Source organism: Aedes albopictus, chromosome 1, assembly GCF_035046485.1.
Source record: "Aedes albopictus strain Foshan chromosome 1, AalbF5, whole genome shotgun sequence".
Lineage (NCBI taxonomy): Eukaryota > Metazoa > Arthropoda > Insecta > Diptera > Culicidae > Aedes > Aedes albopictus.
Window position 1 is genome coordinate 161882494 of NC_085136.1, and position 19303 is coordinate 161901796.

At 41.3% G+C, this 19303-nt stretch overlaps 1 protein-coding gene and 1 long non-coding RNA gene across 4 annotated transcripts in view; one reads left to right on the forward strand and one right to left on the reverse strand.

Annotated features, from left to right (window-relative positions):
- LOC134285238 (uncharacterized) overlaps positions 1-19303 on the forward strand; it is a 227301-nt gene that overhangs the window by 199145 nt on the left and 8853 nt on the right. The window lies entirely within an intron of this gene.
- LOC109427676 (TOX high mobility group box family member 4-A) overlaps positions 1-19303 on the reverse strand; it is a 370265-nt gene that overhangs the window by 11417 nt on the left and 339545 nt on the right. For all 3 annotated transcript variants that reach the window (XM_062845691.1, XM_062845690.1, XM_062845689.1), the window contains one exon: positions 17267-17545. In XM_062845691.1, coding sequence (XP_062701675.1) covers positions 17267-17545 — 279 coding nt within the window. The remainder of the gene's footprint in view (positions 1-17266; positions 17546-19303) is intronic.

Here is a 19303-nt window from a genome sequence, read left to right on the forward strand (position 1 = left end):
TTTTAGTGTTGATATCCAAAGATTTTCCACTTCTGTTCTCAAATTATCTCTAATCAGATATATTAGAGCCTATTTAGATTGAAGGAAAAACACATTTAATAATTTTTGTGTGGTATTGTTAATTTTACTTATTTTCCTCTATATGGGTAAAAATGTCAACCCGATATAACTTAATTCGCCGTGAGAAAATATTACATTTTATAACGTCGTATTGAGTATCAATATATTGTTGATAAACGTTAAAAAATTCATTCAATTTGGTTCACTGGTTTCCGAGTTATGACAGCTCAAAAATGAGTTGTCTAAAAAATAGTGTTTTACGCGAACGGTTCTAACTTCGCGAAAAATTAATCAATCGAGCCCAAATTTGTACCAACGATGCACACATAATGGATTGACAAACAGTCAAAATTTGAGATTTTTTGATGCACTCTATGAAAAGTTACAGCATGTTGAATTTTTTTGTGGGAGAAAAAAAGTCGCCTATCCCAAACATTTTGGCCATCCCCTGTATGTGCATCATTGGTACAAATTTGGGCTTGATTGATTAATTTTTCGCAAAGTTAGAACCGTTCGGGTAAAACACCATTTTTTAGGCAACTCATTTTTAAGCTGTCATATCTCAGAAACCAGTGAACCGAATTAAACGAATTTTTTAACGTTTATCAACAGTATATTGATACTTAATACAACGTTATAAAATGTAATATTTTCTCACGGCGAATTAAGTTATACCGGGTTGAAATTTTTACCCATATAGAGGAAAACTAGTCAAATTTACAATTCCACACAAAAATTACTAAATGTGTTCTTCCTTTAATCTTAATAGGCTTTAATATATCTGATTAAAGATAACTTTAGAACAGAAGTGGAAAATCTTTGGGCATCATCACGAAAATTTATTGACATTGACTTAAAAAAATTACATTTTTTCGAGAAAAATCCAAAAAGCGTAAATTCATGATAATTTATTTAAACGTTCAAAAAGTATCTAAGTTTTAATAGTTTGTGAAGCATTTGTATATTGTCAGTGTACGTTCAAAATTTCAATCAATTCGGCTCTCTGGTTTCCGGGATATGACAGCTCAAAAATGAGTTGTCTAAAAAATAGTGTTTTACTCTAACGGTTCTAACTTTGCGAAAGATTAATCAATCGAGCCCAAATTTGTATCAATAATGCACATTGACAAACAGTCAAAATTTGAGATTTTTTGATGCATTCTATGAAAAGTTATAGCATGTTGAATTTTTTTGTGAGAGAAAAAAAGTTGCCTATCCCAAACATTTTGGCCATCCCCTGTACATGCTTACTTAACGCTTTATGCGTTTTTATAGTGCCCTTTTCAGGGCGCTGTTTGAACCCGTTGTGGTACGCTTATGCGATTATGTCGACCCTATTCCCTTGCCTTCCCCTTTCCCTATCCATCCCTTATTCCTCCCTTCGCTCTCCCTCAGTTAAATGATGAATAGGCTCGTATTCATGGCGATGGCACAAATTTCCCAAATGGAGGAGAACGTGCCTCTGGAGCCGACCTACTGATACCTGATACAAGCCCTTCAAAGTTTGTATGGGAATTACTATGGGAAAACGATGTTTTTTATTCAATCGACTGTAGCATTCCCCAAGTGCCGTAGAGCATTAGCACTGTAGCATTTCAGAGAGCGAGCAATGTCGCTTAAGCCAAGGCTTGTTAGCCAGGAAACAGTGTAAATGCCTGTGCCTCATCCCAGAAGCAAAAAGACCCATGGAGTGACAACATTTCTTAGCTATGTCACTCCCAACGTTGGTGTTTGAATATACTGAAACATTTACAATCACACCAACACATTTACATGATCTACTCAAATACACTTACATAATCTGAATCTTGTCGCATCACTCGCTTATAGTGAATCCCCAATCAACCCATTCCAAATATCCATCTCCTTGACACTTATGGGTGCGTCGGTGAGTCGCTGACCTCTTGTAAAGTAGGTGTCATATCATCACATCCTTTCCTATCCTCGTATTTGTATTTGTATTTGGACTATAGGCTGCAAGCCCGTTACCCTACTTACAGACTAGATAAAACATTCTTCTTTATATTGTCCATTGATTTCTAAAAAAAAAAAAAAGTAACGGAGAAGATGGGCGTGGCTGGCAATGAAAGTTTTCATGTCTTTTTTTTTACTTCAACCTCTGATTGGATAGCTGTTCCTTCCCAAATAGCATTCCATAAGCAATTAGAATACAAGTATTAAAGTTTTAACATGACAACTTTCAATATGCAATCTACGAATTACTCCGTTATCACGCAACGCAACGCAACGCAGCTTGAAACACGTCTGCACGTGGCAACACCTACAGCGCCTTCGTTTACCGAGCTTCCAAATAGTGTGCGAAAAATATTTGAAGAATGCGCCGTCGTTGGCTCTCCACATTAGGCACCTCAGTGTTCGTCCTGGACGAACATAAACCCAGCAACCCAGTACTGGAGCATGCCCAACCAACAATCACTCATTTAACAGGCACCATTATGACGAATTAATTCAGCATAATGTTGAATAACATTTGAATTATTTTCACATACAACCTATGTTCGGGTGTTGTTCACACAAATTTGGAGAAGTTGTAAAGCATCATGTTGTGCACCAACTTAATTTTTTGTTGTTCAAAGCGTTTTATAAATGACAAGAAAGTTGTTATTCAGCTTTGGAAAAAATGACTGAAAATAAATAAAATGCAAAAATGTTGAACTCTCACGACAGTAATTATTTGCTCTCATGTTGAGAACACCTATTATGAAATAAGAATTACATATAAAATTACCTAAATCCGGATTAGAACTCGAGACCTATAGATTACCAGCCGCATGCCTTCCTATCTGCGCCATCCTAGAGATGGTGAGATGCAGCACCCAAAGCAAAACATAATCTTCCCATGACTCAATAATGATCACTCCTGAACTTGTGTTCAGCAGTGGTGAATTAGCACAGCACGTGGTAATCAACTGAACAACGCCTTATACTCAACAGCTGTTCAGCCCAAAACACGTGTTTTCCATTCTGATTTCGCTGACAGTATTTTCATCGCACGGTGAGAAAACTTGTATCGAATGCGGCCAAAAAGTGTTGGTCCTTATTGAAGATATTGTTTTCAGACGAACTAATTGCGATATGAATATGTTTTTATTTTTATTATTAAACATCGATCTTTAAAAATGTATGACAGTATGTGGTGCGGTATGGTCTTGGACATGGTGCATTCACAGCATCTGTTCAGGTAATCTACTCATGCTCAGTCGAAGATTCGTTAAGCAATTTTTTTTATGCTTTTGTCATGAAATCTTGATATTATGTTCGATAAATAGTGCATAAGGATGTTTAGGGATACTTGAAATGTGTCGATTTCTGAATGCTGTTTGGTTATCTAGGTGACTGTGAAATCAATATTCAGTAAACACGACGCAGTGAAATGTCAAATGCATCGATCCAAGCGTCTCGTACAATCGAACTGCTGCGGAAGATAAAAAATATAATAATTAAGGTACAAGATATCTTGTTACAGACTAATAATAATAAATAAATGCCTCATTTTTACGTTGATTACGTCTCTTGGCACTCAATGTTAAACTACATAATTCTATTCTGTTTTATTTTATGTGATTCGTTTAATATTTTGGTTCTTTAATAACTTGATTGTCTAACCAGTTTTAGCCATGATTTATCCCTTAATCCAAACAAAGTTCCGAGTCAAACTATGACGGGCTGAAGGCGTTTATTTGACAAGTGGAAAGCACATTGTTCAGGAGCATATGCTTATCGATGCATCAGCTTAATAAGATGCAGACAAATGTTTTGTTAAACTCTTTTGTTAAGGAATCAATGCTTGTCGAATAAATTTGTTGTTAAACTTTTGAAAAGTGTTTTAATTTATCATTGTTGATACCGATGAGGTAAGTCGAACATTGACTATTTTCTCAATTAAAAAATCATTTAAACAGTAATGTGTTGAGCATAATTTTTGTTCAGCTAACATTACCATTATTAAGCAACAATTCAGCAAGCTTGCTTGTTTGTGACTTGCAATTGTTAGTTGGGTGGATTCATTGGTCTTAACCCGAAGTCCATTGACGTTTTCCATTCGTCTGTTGATATCGAATCGTCCATGATGTTGCCATAGGGTACTGCAAGCACCTGATCTAACCTCACTTTGTCTGACAGTTCAGCGAGCTTGTTTACAAGGTGTTAGAAATTTTAACGAGCGGCGAAAATTGAATTTACGTTTTCCGTCCCGAATCCATTATGATACGGAAATATCGATCATTTTCATCTCTACTAGTACAAAACCAATCGTCTAATTACCGTTTTACTGAAATTGTATCGAAAAACAGTTTTGCCGGATCTCCGCCAGAGACTAAGTCCATGTAAACAAGCTCGCTGAACTGTCAGTGCACGGCTTCGTGACGTCATCTTGCAGTATCCTATTGTTTATAATGCGTACAACGCTAGCGATTGCGACAACTCACAAAATTAGCGCCATCCATTACAGCGTAACTCAAAGTGTCCTGGCATTTCTGGTTCTGGGTTACCTTTGGTGATGCACTTCCAGAATAATCCAATGTCAAGTCCGTTTCGATTTTTGGTCTGTTCGAAGTGTATTTTTGAAAGCTTTGTCTTTATCTAGCCGGCCCTGACTCGTAATAAACCAACGAAAACGGATCCAGATCCCAATTCGTAACATCATCATTTAAATAAAGTATGATTTTTGAAGAAACAAAAATAACGATTCGAAACAAAACAAAAAATGGCGTTAAGCACGAACGGGATGATCGAGGAAATATTCGCCATTGCTCTGTTGCTACTAAGATGATAATCTCACACGGAGAGACGAAACTACCCAAAAGTGAGTTCTTTCCACCCAACTTCGGGGTTGCGTGCGTCAAGCCAATTTTGAGTTGATGGAATCGATGTTTTTGTTGGGTTGTTCCCGCTTGCTTCCATGTGAAAAAAATACCTAATTTTAAGTTTTTTCCACCCAACCGAAATTTTGACTAGGTTGTATTCACTCAAATTTGAGTACTGTGCTAGAAACTCAGTGTTGGCTTGACGCACGGAACTGCAAAAGTTGGGTTGTTTCTCTCTTCACTCTCTGACAACAATAGAAAGAGCGCATGAAAAGGGAGATGAAAAAGAACTCAAAATTGAGTTTAAAAGTACCTAATTTTGAGTTTTACAGTTTCTCCGTGCAGATTCTACCTCATATTTTGCAACAAAAACCTATAAGTGTGTATGCTCACTTGCAGTGCATATGCTGATTGTTTTTCAGCATTTTCAGTGCGATAGAAATCGAGATTACCATCTTCAAAATCGCGAGGCAAATTGTTAGAAAGAAAGGGGAGATAGGAAAATCAACATGGTGCCCCGCATCACCTTAAGAGATAACGACAATTTGTGCACCTCACTGAAAGCAAATATACTATATTAACAATATAGGTCACTCTTACGATTTTTTGGCGACACCTTTTTAGTGAATGTGGCGCCACCAAGCGTCAGAAGAGGTACTACTACACACTAAATGCATGCGCTATCCGAATGACGTTTATTCTGTCGAACTGTCATTGCAAGGTGGGGATGCCCATTTCTTCTGAAATAATCGATTAACATTAATCGATTTTTTTTAACTACTCAAAATTTGATTAGAAATTTAATTAGAACAAATTCAATTTTTTCTTCTTATTGCTTGTTGCGGAGATACAGATTCTGGCGCAAAAAAATGATTAGGCTTATTTTTGGCATGGGTAATTGTTTGCTTTCAATGTAACACTATTGCCAAAGGTGCCCTCAACAACGCAGCGTAAAATATTCTCCTGCATGTGGTCTGTTTTTATATCTGTGGGCCCACGCAAGAAAAATTCACGCAACTTATTTTCGCGCAGGAGTCTAAACAGGTAGAATCTCCGTAATAAACAATTTTTGGCGTATATTATCGTCGCAGCACCAAATCGAGTCGCGACTCGTGCGACATATGAAGTAAATTTGAACTGATAAACGTTCATAACAGACTAAAACACAGACGATTCCGTTAGCGAGTTATGAACGGTATTTTCTCCGGAAATTACACAAGAATTTCCTTGTGGGATCCATTTCAGAATAGGACAGATCGGTGAAGTACTTGATTTGTAGTAATGAGCTGAATTTTAGTATGGTGAGAAGGTCAATTTTCCGTTTCTGCAAAGAAATGGGGCAAAAAGCGTGGGTATTATGATTCCTTGCCTAATTTGATGCTGTTTGAGCAAAATTTTGGGCAACAGTGTTGTTGTTTTCTCCATTTCTTGCAACATAAACAACATAGTTACCCAAAGTTTTGCTCAAACAACATCAAATTAGGCAAGGAATCATAATACCCACGCTTTTTGCACCATTTAATTGCAGAAACGGAGAATTGACCTCCTCACCATACTAAAATTCAGCTCATTACTACTGAAAGCGGTAATTCTTGGAACCTGTAGTACAGTTAGGCGGTTCCTGAATCACCACAACTGACATCCAAAGCAGACTCATTAGGATAAGCTTAACAAACCGGCTAATGAGATCCACAGAGCCTAATAACCTTTGGCATTCCGATTGCCCGGGGTAGGTGAAAGTTTCCAGCAATGTTTGCTGAGAAGTGCCAAAACTCTATAATAATTATAATGGAATGCCTGACTAAATTTATGGAGGGTTATCACTCTGCAGCAGGTGAATTTGCTAGAATATTTTTACTAACTGAAGTTCACCCAGAAGCCCATGACTGTATATTTATAAAATATTGAGCTTTTCAAGGATTTCGCTACGATCGTGTAAATGTGCAATCTTTGACAGCACAATGTTCACACATCCAACAACAAAGGAAACCGATTAGTCCGGAATAAAACAATCAGTATTCGAATAAACTCACAGTTCACTTCGGAAGAACAACGAAATTAATCGAAATTATATTTGACGGGTTCCATTCTCAGGTCCGGTCCCGGAGCTCATTTGTTGTAAGCACGGAATGCTCAAACGTTGAAATTATTAAGTTCGTGCATCGGTCCATTAGCTTGTGCACCCTTGGATGCAATGTCTTGCACTCTGCCACAAGAAATTTGACGTGCACTTGGTTGGTGATCTTCCGGATTTTTGGTAGGATATCCAATCCGATGTATGTATGTCAGCGTCTAGGTCAGCGTGGACATTAAGAAAGATCATATTGAAAGCCATTGTCAAAGGAAAATAGCAAACGCCAGGGCAAAATATAAGTAAATTTTGAGAGTGAAAATTTTAAAATTCGAAGTTAAACGATTTCGGTGACGTTATTCTCAATTTAGTTGAAATCGGAGTTTTCGACTAGCGAAGTTGGAGTTTTCTCCAAATCCGTGCGTCGGACCTAGCTTCGGAAGTGGTGCCCTGTATAGTAAACCTGGTCCGCTATACAGCGCATCACTTCCGAAGTTAGGTCCGACGCACGGATTTGAAGAAAAATCCAACTTCGCTAGTCGAAAATTCCGGGTTTCAACTGAACGGAGAATACAATTGGGAGCATTCAAATTCTTCTACAGATATATTCGTGGATGTCATCTTATGAAATATTATTTTGTTTGTGTACCTTTATTGAAAATCGATTATTTATTAATCGATTATTTGGGAACAAAAAACTTCGACACCCCTAACATCTTTTTCCGAGAAATGTCACGTTGCACGGTAAACTAAAATTGATCAAAATACAATTATTGACTTTTTCTGACAACAGGGTGTGCTGTAATCATTCGTAAACGGCGTCTCCATGCCGTTGTATGTGAAAACACGAAGTTACCTATATTGTTAATATAGTATATTTGCTGAAAGTCTCTTAAATAAAGACAAATCAATCAATCAATTTGGGTACGATGCGTTTCAAATGCTCTGAAAATGCTTCTTGTGTGATTTTCAAGGGAAATTGAAACTGAAAAAGTTACAGCCAGAAAACCGGTATTGCGGTATTTCTTGAGCCACCCTGAACTAATTCAGAAAATTTACTCTAGATCGGCCATCTTTTAATCTACATAAACACTGTCTTAAGCTATCTTCACGGACAAACAGACGTAACACTCTGATAATTCCCATCGTACACCGATAATGTACGATAGTTGGCCAACTGGCCATCCTCGGCGCTCGCATAGTTTTTGTCCGAGTTTGACGTTTGCTCACTACCGCCACTTAGCTGATGGTTGGCCAAACTCAGTTCGTTTAGCATTGGGCGAACATGTTTCCGTGACTATGATTTGAATCGTAAAATGTTCGAAGTGTTATGTCTGTTTGCCTGTACTATCTTGTTCAAAATTGATCGATCTACAATTTTTTTATGAGAATATAGAGTCTTGGATCAGTTGGACAGGGGGACCTATTTTGCGCACTTGCTGCAATGTATAACTAAGTCAATTTTTAGACAATTGACTTACGTTACAATTATGTTTCAATGGAAGATTTTTTGACGTAATTCAATAGTCTGAATATATTTGAAGGATTTTTGAATGTTTTTAAGCTAATTGTTTAAGATTTTACATAAAAATATAGACTTTTTGTAAATTTGTATTAAAACTCGGTAAAACGATTGTCTTTCAAAAAATCGACTACCATCAACGCTTCGTACAGTCGATTTTGGTAGCCCTGAATATCTATTGTTAAAAATTGTTAGACAGCTGACAACTCAGCCCACCTAGTGAAAGTCTTTCACTAACTGGGCTGACTCACAAAACACTTTTATTCATTTTTGGTAAGCTTATTGAACATAGCTTCTAATTAAAATTGATATTAACATGTGAGTTTTGTTTGAAAATTGCACATGTTTGTGAAAGTAAGACGATTTAGGCGTTTTATGAGGGTCAGTTTGTAACTTACTAAACTTTACTTTATTTTTAACATACAACATTTACCAGTTGTTAGAATTTTATGAACTTATTCAGCTTCAGCATTATCAAATTTAGTTTGTTCAATAATGTTCCAATCTCAGAATGTGAAATCTTTGGTTGATCAACTTCACTCGCAGATTGAAAGATTTCATATTTGGCCGTTTGAACATTTTTCACAAAGTGTAGCAGTTTCTTGTAAGAGTTTCGTTTACGAAACTTGATGCAGGTCCACTCAGTACATATTTTAAAAATATTCGTTAACAATCATATGCATTGTACCTGATTTTATTGAAAAGAATAAAGGAAAACTGATCAGCTTCCCTCCAGATTACGGTATCAAAGATACCTCGTTTTACGGTATCTGTTTCATCCCTCCTTCAGAGCTGATACATAAATGTAGAGTGATTGTATTATCATAACACATTCTCTCCCTCCCCTCTCCAGCAGGAACACTAGTGGTGGAAAACATCAACAAACCTCTTCATATAAATATCCAACAGTTTACTCACCAAATCTGATTCAATGCGCTCCGGTAATTTTCCTTCAGCCGATGCGGAGTTATTGCCTTTTCTAGAACTTCCTTCCGTATGACCTGCTGTTTGTGCTGTCCTTCGATTCAGCTCCAAATGGAGATAGAAAGTTGACGGAAAAGCTTCTCCCAAATGAAAACACGAATCTCACTCTACTGATTATCCACCGCTGATAATAATGCACAAAAACAACACTACAAACTAAACTCAATGACTTTTTTTTCGATACCGGCAAATCTGACCGAAGCGGCGTGTGTCAATGAAACGAAATGAACGGCCGAGTCGCTCTAGAGCCTCGCATTCGCTCAAAATTATGCTACCTACTGTCAGGTCAGAGTTTCTTTGTGTCGGTAGGTACTTTTCGGGGGTACCACAACTTCACAACTACACGCGTGCGTGTAGTTATTTTTCTCTCCATTTCTGATGGTGTGTGGTAGTGTGCACTAACACATTTGTTAACAGTGGTGTGCGTTATGTAAAGCGAGTTTGTGTGGAAATAACACAATTCGAAGTATACAGGAGATTGCACTCAAGTGTGATTATTTGAACACTGCCGCAAACTTCAGCGAGGGGTTCTCCGACGGACAAAGCGAGAAGATACTCCTTACAGTATTTAGTTTATCAGGGAAACATCAATCAAACGAATTATTAAAATTCCATAACACTCATTGCAAGCACGGGAAAATATTGATTCAATTTCAGAAAAGACTCTTGTACATTTCAGAGTGTATTTTCCCAAAACAAATTTATTTCAATTCAAATCTACGGCATGAAACATAAATTCACCTCCCTGTGTTGTATGGAAACGCACAACGGTGTGGTGTATATGTGAGAGCATAAACGCGATGCGAGGCCGCGGCCCACGGATCGTTCAACACCCGCTCGAAATGATGATGGATGGATGGGAAGAGCACAGTGAAACGGAGAAAGAAATGAAAATCTTGACAAACCATACACAAAAGCAAAAGAATATTCACACAATCCACTTTCAGATGCTAAATCAAATCGATTTGCTGCGGGAGTGTTGGCAGACTTGCTTGCTTTTTTTCGGGAGGCAATCAATGGGGGTGGTAGATGGATGGGTGGCAAACGAGGAACAGGGGGGTGATTTCTTTCATTCTCCTCACTGATTATGCTGTTTTGTTGTTGTTCCTCCCTGGCTGATGTCAGTGTGCTACTTTTTACACATTCTCTCTGTTATTCTTTTGTCTCCTTCTCGTGCAGCAACGCGTAAAGCAAAGCAAACAACCTCCACTCTTCCAGCAACATGTGGTCACTTCTCGATGATTTTTTTTATGCTTTGTTTATCTGAGTTTTTTTCTACTCTCTACTCATGGGCATTTTCTCTCGTTCGTGAATGCCTACTTGGATGCTTGACGCTCGGTAACGTAGTAGGCTGTATTTTGTACAGAAATGTTTACATCACATAGTCACATCGCTCGAAACGTGGTCAGGTCACATTGCTACCGCGTTACATTTAGTGAAAAATGTGTTTTGAACAATGCATACATAAAAATATCTCAGAATTATTAGGCTGAAGAAACCGAAAACGTGCTTGTTATGCTTTTAATCTTTCATAATCAACGTCGTCTTGAGGGTTTATTAACGGTTGTTGTTCAGTACTTTGGAAGATATCGAAGCAGCAAACACAAGGACCGATATGTAGAATTGCGTGATCGGGAGGTAGCTGAAAAGCTCAAGAATATGCAATAAGGGACCGTCCATATGTCACGTGGTCATTTTCTTGGGATTTTTCCGCCGCCATCATTTTCGAGTCATACTAACTGGGTTCAAAATTGCACGGGAGCCCACGTCAACGGAGGAAACGACGACGCCAGTGCAGCGGAGGACGGAAATGATCTAACTCCCACTCTGAGGGAAGTTAAGGATGTCATTCACCAGCTCAAAACCAACAAAGCAGCTGGTAAGGATGGTATCGCAGCTGAACTCATCAAGATGGACCCAGAAAAGTTGGCCACCTGTCTGCATCGGCTGATAGTCAGGATCTGGGAAACCGAACAGCTACCGGAGGAGTGAAAGGAAGGGGTAATCTGTCCCATTCACAAGAAAGGCGACCATTTGGAATGTGAGAACATCAGGGCGATCACTATTTTGAATGCTGCCTACAAAGTGCTATCCCTGATCATCTTCCGTCGTCTGTCACCTAAAACGAATGAGTTCGTGGGAAGTTATCAAGCTTGCTTCATCGACGGCCGGTCGACAACGAACCAGATCTTTACCAAACGGCAAATCCTCCAGAAATGCCGTGAATACCAGGTCCCAACGCATCACCTGTTCATCGACTTCAAAGCGGCATACGACAGTGTCGACCACGCAGAGCTATAGAGAATCATGGACGAAAACTGACTAGACTGATTAAAGCAACGATGGACGGTGCACAAAACTGCGTAAGGGTTTCGGGTGAACTATCCAGTTCATTCGAATCTCGCCGGAGACTGCGACAAGGTGATGGACTCTCATGCCTACTCTTCAACATCGCTCTGTACGGTGTGATGCGACGAGCCGGGCTCAACAGCCGGGGAACGATTTTCACAAAATCCAGCCGATTTGTGTGCTTTGAGGACGACATGGACATTATTGCAAGAACATTTGGAAAGGTGGCAGAGCTGTACACCCGCCTGAAACGCGAAGCAGCAAAGGTCGGACTGGTAAATGCTTCAAAAACAAAGTACATGCTGGTAGGTGGAACCGAACACGACCGGATCCGTCTAGGTAGTAATGTTACGATAGACGGGGATACTTTCGAGGTGGTGGAGGAATTCGTCTACCTCGGATCCTTACTGACGGCTGACAACAACGTGAGCCGTGAAATTCGGAGGTGCATCAACAGCGGAAGTCGGGCCTACTGTGGGCTCCAGAAGAAACTGCGGTCGAAAAAGATTCGCCCACGCACCAAATGCACCATGTACCAAACGCTAATAAGATCGGTGGTCCTCTACGGGCATGAGACATGGACCATGCTCGAGGAGGACCTACAAGCACTCGGAGTTTTCGAGCGACGCGTGCTAAGGACGATCTTCGGCGGTGTGCAGGAGAACGGTGTGTGGCGGAGAAGGATGAACCACGAGCTCGCTGTACTTTACGGCGAACCCAGCATCCAGAAGATGGCCAAAGCCGGAAGGATACGGTGGGCAGGGCATGTTTCAAGAATGCCGGACAACAATCCTGCAAAGCTGGTGTTTGCAACTGATCCGGTTAGCACAAGAAGGCGTGGAACGCAGAGAGCACGATGGGCGGACCAGGTGGAGCGTGACCTGGCGAGCATTGGGCGCGACCGAGGTTGGAGAGCTGCAGCCACAAACCGAGTATTGTGGCGTACTATTGTTGATTATGTCTTGTCTTAAATATGATGTTGAACAAATAAATGTATGTATGTATATGGATAAAGTATTCTGATCACACACCGATCAAATTAAAAAAATGTGATAGTTGGCCAACTGCCCATCCGTGGCACTCTCATCATTGACCGAACTCAGTGCTTTTAGCATTGCGTGTTACCGTGTGAGCCAGCTGATCAACGGACGTAGAAGCAGGGTTGCAGAATGAACACGAGACGGATGACGCTTGGAGTTAGGAAGAGCTTTGTAGAAAAGGTAGCTCGGTAGTGAGCGAGCTTGGTGTTAGGAGGAGCTCGTGAATGTTTTAATACTAACTCAGCAAGGCAAGTTGGCATAACTCGCCAGTGAGGCGCGACTCGACACCATGAGACTAAGTACGTTGGCCTAACTTCCGAGAGCACAAGCTACCGTCAAAACAGGTATTGTTGTATTTCGGTATAAGAGGCCACAACGTTCTCCGACACCGAGGATTGGTTTCCTACTTGGCGGCCAGGAACATGCGACGCTAACAAGTGCGAGCCAATTAATGAAAAAATCATAACTGCATTCACTGCTTCCTATAGAATACACGCAGCTTCTTTCCGGTGAACTCTCTTCGATCCGCATGTACTGTTCTGGGCTTCTGACCGAACCGATTTTGCCATTTTCACGTGTTCCCGAATTTTGGCTACTACCTCTGACTTGTGTTTGAGTAGGTACACCATGTCTATTAATGACGATATCCGCTGAATGATGGCACTTCAACCGGATCGCACATGCCCGTGTTCTCAATGTCCATCGTCGCTTTTGTGCATGTTGACGATTCCTTACTCCTTAGGGTACGGGGTCCACGAGCTCTTCCCCTTCAGTCGCAAGGCTCTTCAATGCCACACTCAAACATTTCCAAACCGCTTAACAGGTAGGTAGTTCTTCTTAATTAGAATAATCGCTGCCGTGTCCCTGTGCCTGAACCTTATGTGCGGACAGTCTATATCGTGATGACCGCTGACAGATAACGCCACCTCATTCGGTTGCTGATGCAGTCATTGCTTTAACGTTGCCACGGCCACCGTCGTTCCGTCACACGTGATTCGGCACACACGAGCATCAAAAACCACTTCGGCATGGGCCTTTCCATTTGACGTCTTAAACCAGCTTTTTCGAGTCTTTGAAAGTTCTTCTATGGAGAAGACAGGCCCGTGTTAGCAGCTGTTGTTCAATCTTTGTAAACAATTGCATACACGGACCTGCACTATCGCCGGCACCGAGAACAAGTTCATAGCAAGGTTGTGCCACACCCTGGCCTTCCACTTTCGTCAATTTTCCGTCGGCTAGTGTCACATACTTTATGTCACAACTGTTCAGTTCACTAGAGAAGCTCCAATCGGCAACTGTGTGTGTAGTCACACCAGAGTCCACAAGCCACGGCGTCGAACCACCACGCGCCGGTCGCGAAAGGAAACGAAACACAGTCTTCTCTTTTCTTCCGGAGCTGTTTTCCTTTGGGTCGCCGTTCGGATTACTAGCGGGCACTTAAACTGCCGTATTACCCTCCTTCTGGCATTGGTGACAAATCAGAAGCCTCTTCTAATTGCTGCTTCGGCCTTGTAGTCCAGCAGCCTTCAAGACATGGTCGTTTCCGGATGCACCTTAATCATGACCTCGTCTATCGAGCTATCTCTGTACGAGCTCCAGCGTCTGACCGGCTCTCAAGGGCAGTCGTCAAGGTATCTTAAAAGCTCAGCGGACTCCCTAAAATCATCGAGACTTGAAGATTCTCTGCATTCATCAGCCTTTCTGACAACTCCTCCATGGCAAACATGTTCTCTGACATATCTTCACCATCCGTGAAACGCTTATCGCAGATCTGCTACAAAAGCGAAAATTTTGAGTTCCACCTTAAATTTATTGGGGGGATAGTTGTTATTATTCAACTTAAGGAGACTGAACCGTACATGACTCTAATTTTGGGCCCTGGGACTGCTCGGTTCTGGAAGAGCACCGACTTAAGCCCCAGACAGGTGGTCTAAGCCACGGCTGTCTCCCGGGGTGGGTATCCAAAACCTCTTTTAGTCCCAGGTCTCAGGGCGTATGGCGTTGGGGAGGTTTTCGAAGCACGAGGGACCTGAATGGATCGATTATGGAGAAAACAATCGGTGCATATATTCAACTTACAGTGATGATGGTGTCCGTTGGTGGTCTTCGTGGCGAAGTGTGGAGGTCGTTCGGCGGGGTGTACGTTGGCTTTGGAGTACGGTTGGGGCGGCCTGAGGCTCGGCGACACGTGGACGAATGACGCACGCTATGTCTAAACCAGCAGATTATAAAAATTGAATGTACATCGGGTTTCTTTCCATGAAACATCAGTATTCAATCTATATTTTCATTTGCAGAAGGTTTTAAAATATTCTATCGGTGAAAATTTTTCCATACATTTTGTATGGGAGAGAAATTGACCAAAAATGAGGATTTCAAGCAAATTTGTATGAAAAACGGTCAAAAAGATGGAAAAATCGAAATTTCCCCGATAGAATATTTTGAAACCTTCTGCAAATGAAAATATAGCTTGAATACTGATGTTTTATGGAAAGAAATCCGATGTACATGCAATTTTTATAATCTGCTGGTTCAGACATAGCGTGTGACGACAACGGACACCTCGTGGCCCGCTGACGGCGACCGATATGATGTCAGTGTAAGGATTCGGGCAGAGGGATGCCGGTATTGAATGACCAGGTAGCACGGCGGCAACGGGCGTCTCGTGGCCCACTGAGGCAACTGATTGGGCGTCGGTCGATGAATCCAAGATGAGGGAGGCCGGTGTTGGGTGGCCAGGTGGCTAGGCGACACGTGGACGATGTTCGGCCGGGGCGACCGATTTGCCGTTGATCAAGAAATCCGAGATGGCAGATTACGGAGCTGACGGAAGACGAAGCGTGTTGACAGGGTGGTCGGGTAGCCGTCCTTGGCCTTCGATATCCCGTGGTCGTGGATACCACTTACGTCGGAAGGCGCTGAGGGCTTGAGCTACTGAAATCTCGGTGAAAACGGCCGAAACGGTAGGCAAAGGTACGATGGTACTTCAAACTGGCTAAAACGGGTACCTCTTGTTACTGGAAAATTCCTTGCAGTACAGAAAATTCTTATTTTACTCTTCAATGCGGTAGAGCACTTTAAAGGCATCAGAAAACTTTACTCAGTTGTCGTCATTTCAGTGGCCACAACTCAACTAACTCCCTCCTCACTCTCAATCTTCATCAGGGCTGCTCGTCGGGAGCTCAACCACCTACGGAAAACGTGCGTTTGCCATTTCCTCCATATTTGAGCAACCTTCGATTGCAGAGGTGGATCTCCCATATGTATTGTCGACCACCAACCGCGACAAAATTTACTGGGCAAGATGTTACCCGCTGGTAGCAACCGATTGCCATCCATTTTCGCACGAACAACTTCCGATAATTGTCAAAAAAAACAAACTATTTTCACAAAAAAATACGACAAAATTTCAAAATGGCGTCAAGTTTTCTTCCGTCCCGATACTCTTTACTTCCCACATTGAGTAATCACGTGCTTGCTACATATGCTAGGGACACAACTCCATACAGTCTTGTCCAGAGGAAGTGTAGAGTCGGAAAGCCGTTTCATTAGCAATCTCTTAAATCGTGTCGTGTGACTTTGAGGATTGACCACGTTAGTCGTAATCAAGCGGTGATCCCAGGGATGGAAAGTCGGCTGCGCAGGCCATACCAGTGAATTGTGGTCGAACTTGGCTTACTGCGGACAGTTAGCACCGCGCAAAAATACATGGTATGAGGCGGCAGGCTACTGGATTGGATCCAAGCTCGTGACCTGGAAAGAGATCCCCAGGATAGTAAACGGAGGCCCCGCGGTGTAAGCGGATTGGGCCGAACTTACGGGAAAGTCAAGTGGTGGTGCACGCAGTATCAGATCTTGATATTGTCACTAAGCCCGTAGTCGCAAGGTAACCTTGAGGGTGCGAACTGCGTTACTCTCTCCTCGAATCAATCAATACCTTCTTGTGGTTCTGCAGAGACGACGGGCTTGGTCGCAATGGATACGGTTTAGGTCAGGAAGGTAGATGAGGATGAGATCATCTTAATGGATAGACATGAGGTACTTGAAAGGTGAAAGAAGCACTTCGATGAGCACCTTGATAGTGCAAATGGTGAAGGCAAGTATATCAAAAGACGGGAAAAACAACAGTTGAGGGAAGTTTACATGCCATTCACCAGCTCAAAAACAACTAAGGAGTTAGTAAGAAAGTTATCGCAGCTGAACTCATCAAGCTGGACCCAGAACAGTTGGCACAATTGTAAAATAACACCTAGCCAAGCCGCCTAGCTGTCAAAACAAACTTACTGAGCAACTTAAGAAGATTACCCAATATGATCGCTGGTGCATTCTAATTTATTTATAGACCGGCACGTATCAAGGATAATGCACAGCGATATCTGTCTATAATACTAACAAAATCCAAAACAAGACTCACCTGTTGGGGCGATTTGTACGGTGAGGCGTACGGCGGTGGGTAGCTGTTGGGCTGCGGCGGCATCTGACCTCCCTGGCCCGGCATCGGCATGTGGGGGCTCACCTGGGGAACCGGTTGTCCATGCTGGGGCGACGGTTGCGAATGATTCACCAGATGGTTGCTCTGCTGCTGGCCGGAATGTTGCTGGGGCGGTGGGGGCGGTGAGTACATTGGCTGATGCTGCTGCTGCTGCTGTTGGGACGATTGCTGCTGCTGCTGGGGTGGATCTCCTTCCGTGCCCTGTGCGTTCGAAGATAAAAGCAAGCATTAAAGGAAGGAAGGATGATTATTTTCGTGGCAAATATGCGAGAATATGAAAAGCTTGTTACATAATGATGTGTGCAAATAGAACAAAAAAGCATCAATTAAAACATTTTTCCATTAATAAACGTTTCCATTCTTTCTCGGAGCAGAACGAAGCGACTTCGACAGAAGGCGTGGGAGGTGTGGTGGCAAAGTTTCACCGTCGCTCCACAAGGCCAGAATGATTTATGGTACGCTCTATCATTATTTTTCATCATCATGTCATGTGTACGTCGGCCAACCATGTGGAAGTAAAACGGAAACAAATTAAAATATCAAATTAAAAACAAACAGCGCAGGTAAAGTTATCTGGCGGTGTAATGGCAGGGTTCATTTTTCACCGTCAATCGTCGTCGTTACGGAATGGAGCTTTTGTATCAATAGACTTTCATTATGTGTATGTTCCTGCGGCTTGTTTGAACGACTGTGCTGCGGTTGTTTGACTCATATCGGCCAATTTACTCCACAAAGGATGACGACAAGTCTTGTTGGCTTTGTCATTGAGTCAAAAGAATTCGATCAATATTTGTTATGTGAGTAACATTCACCGAAGGAAGATGATGAAATGGGGAAGTTATCATGATTATCGATACCGCAAGTAGACATTCGTTTAGTAAAGTCTTTCGAAGAACCTTAGTTTAATATATTTAGTAGACGGATACAATTTGAAATTTTAGATGACCATTTTGGATAAATTGAAGATTCTTAGTTTCAAAATAGTATGTTGCTTAACTCAATTAAAATAAAACAAGTGAGTTCGCTTTAATTTCAACCTGATGCAATTACATCTGCCAGCAGCGGAAGATGATACTCTTCTTGTTTGCCAGTAAGCCAGGTTCAGGTTGGCAAAGATGCGGATCAAGAGGATGTCATAATCGCTTTTATATCCCGCGCTCCAACCAGCTGCTTCTCTTTGGCTCATAAAATTATTTATATCTTAAGCTAATTATCGCTGTCCCATCCTTCGAAAAAAAAAAATGCAACTCAGCAAGATGGTATTAATTCTTATTTGATTTAATTCAGCAGTAACCGGTTCGGGTTATCGCGTTGTTCCTGTTTGTTGTGTCGTTAATGATTCACCTTTATTTTCTCGGTGTTGCAATTGATGAGCTGTTACGAGCTAGGGAGCAATTTTGCAACGAAATGCACTTTGTATTAAGTTTGTTTTCACTGTTACGAGAACTGTTTTATTGGAGGTTGTAAAACAAACTGTTAACTCATTTTGGTATGCAAGCTGGTAGAATGCAAGCTTGTAAATTATGATAGAAGAGAAAACATTTATTACGGCTAGTTAATAAATCTTTGTTATGAGTTCTTAATGACCGTACAGATTCAAGATCGCAAGAAACTAGATCCAAATGCTATCATTTGTTCGTGTGCCGATGTGTTCAGTAGGCCGATTTGTAGTGAGATTCTAGCTGCGAAGCAGGGTATATCCTAGTCGGGTCGTTAAGTCAAAATTAAGTCAAAATATTTTACAATATCTTAAAATACTATGGCCGCTTATATTCATTAATTTAGTACAACCTTTTTTCATTGATAAGGTTAATTCCCCAAATCTACAGTGTATCAAACAATTCTCCGTCCAACAATTTCTCGGTCAAAATATTTTTTCATTCAAATGTTTATAACTTTTTTATACGTCAATCAAAAACGCTGAAATTTTGACCAATCATAAACAATATATTGTAGCTC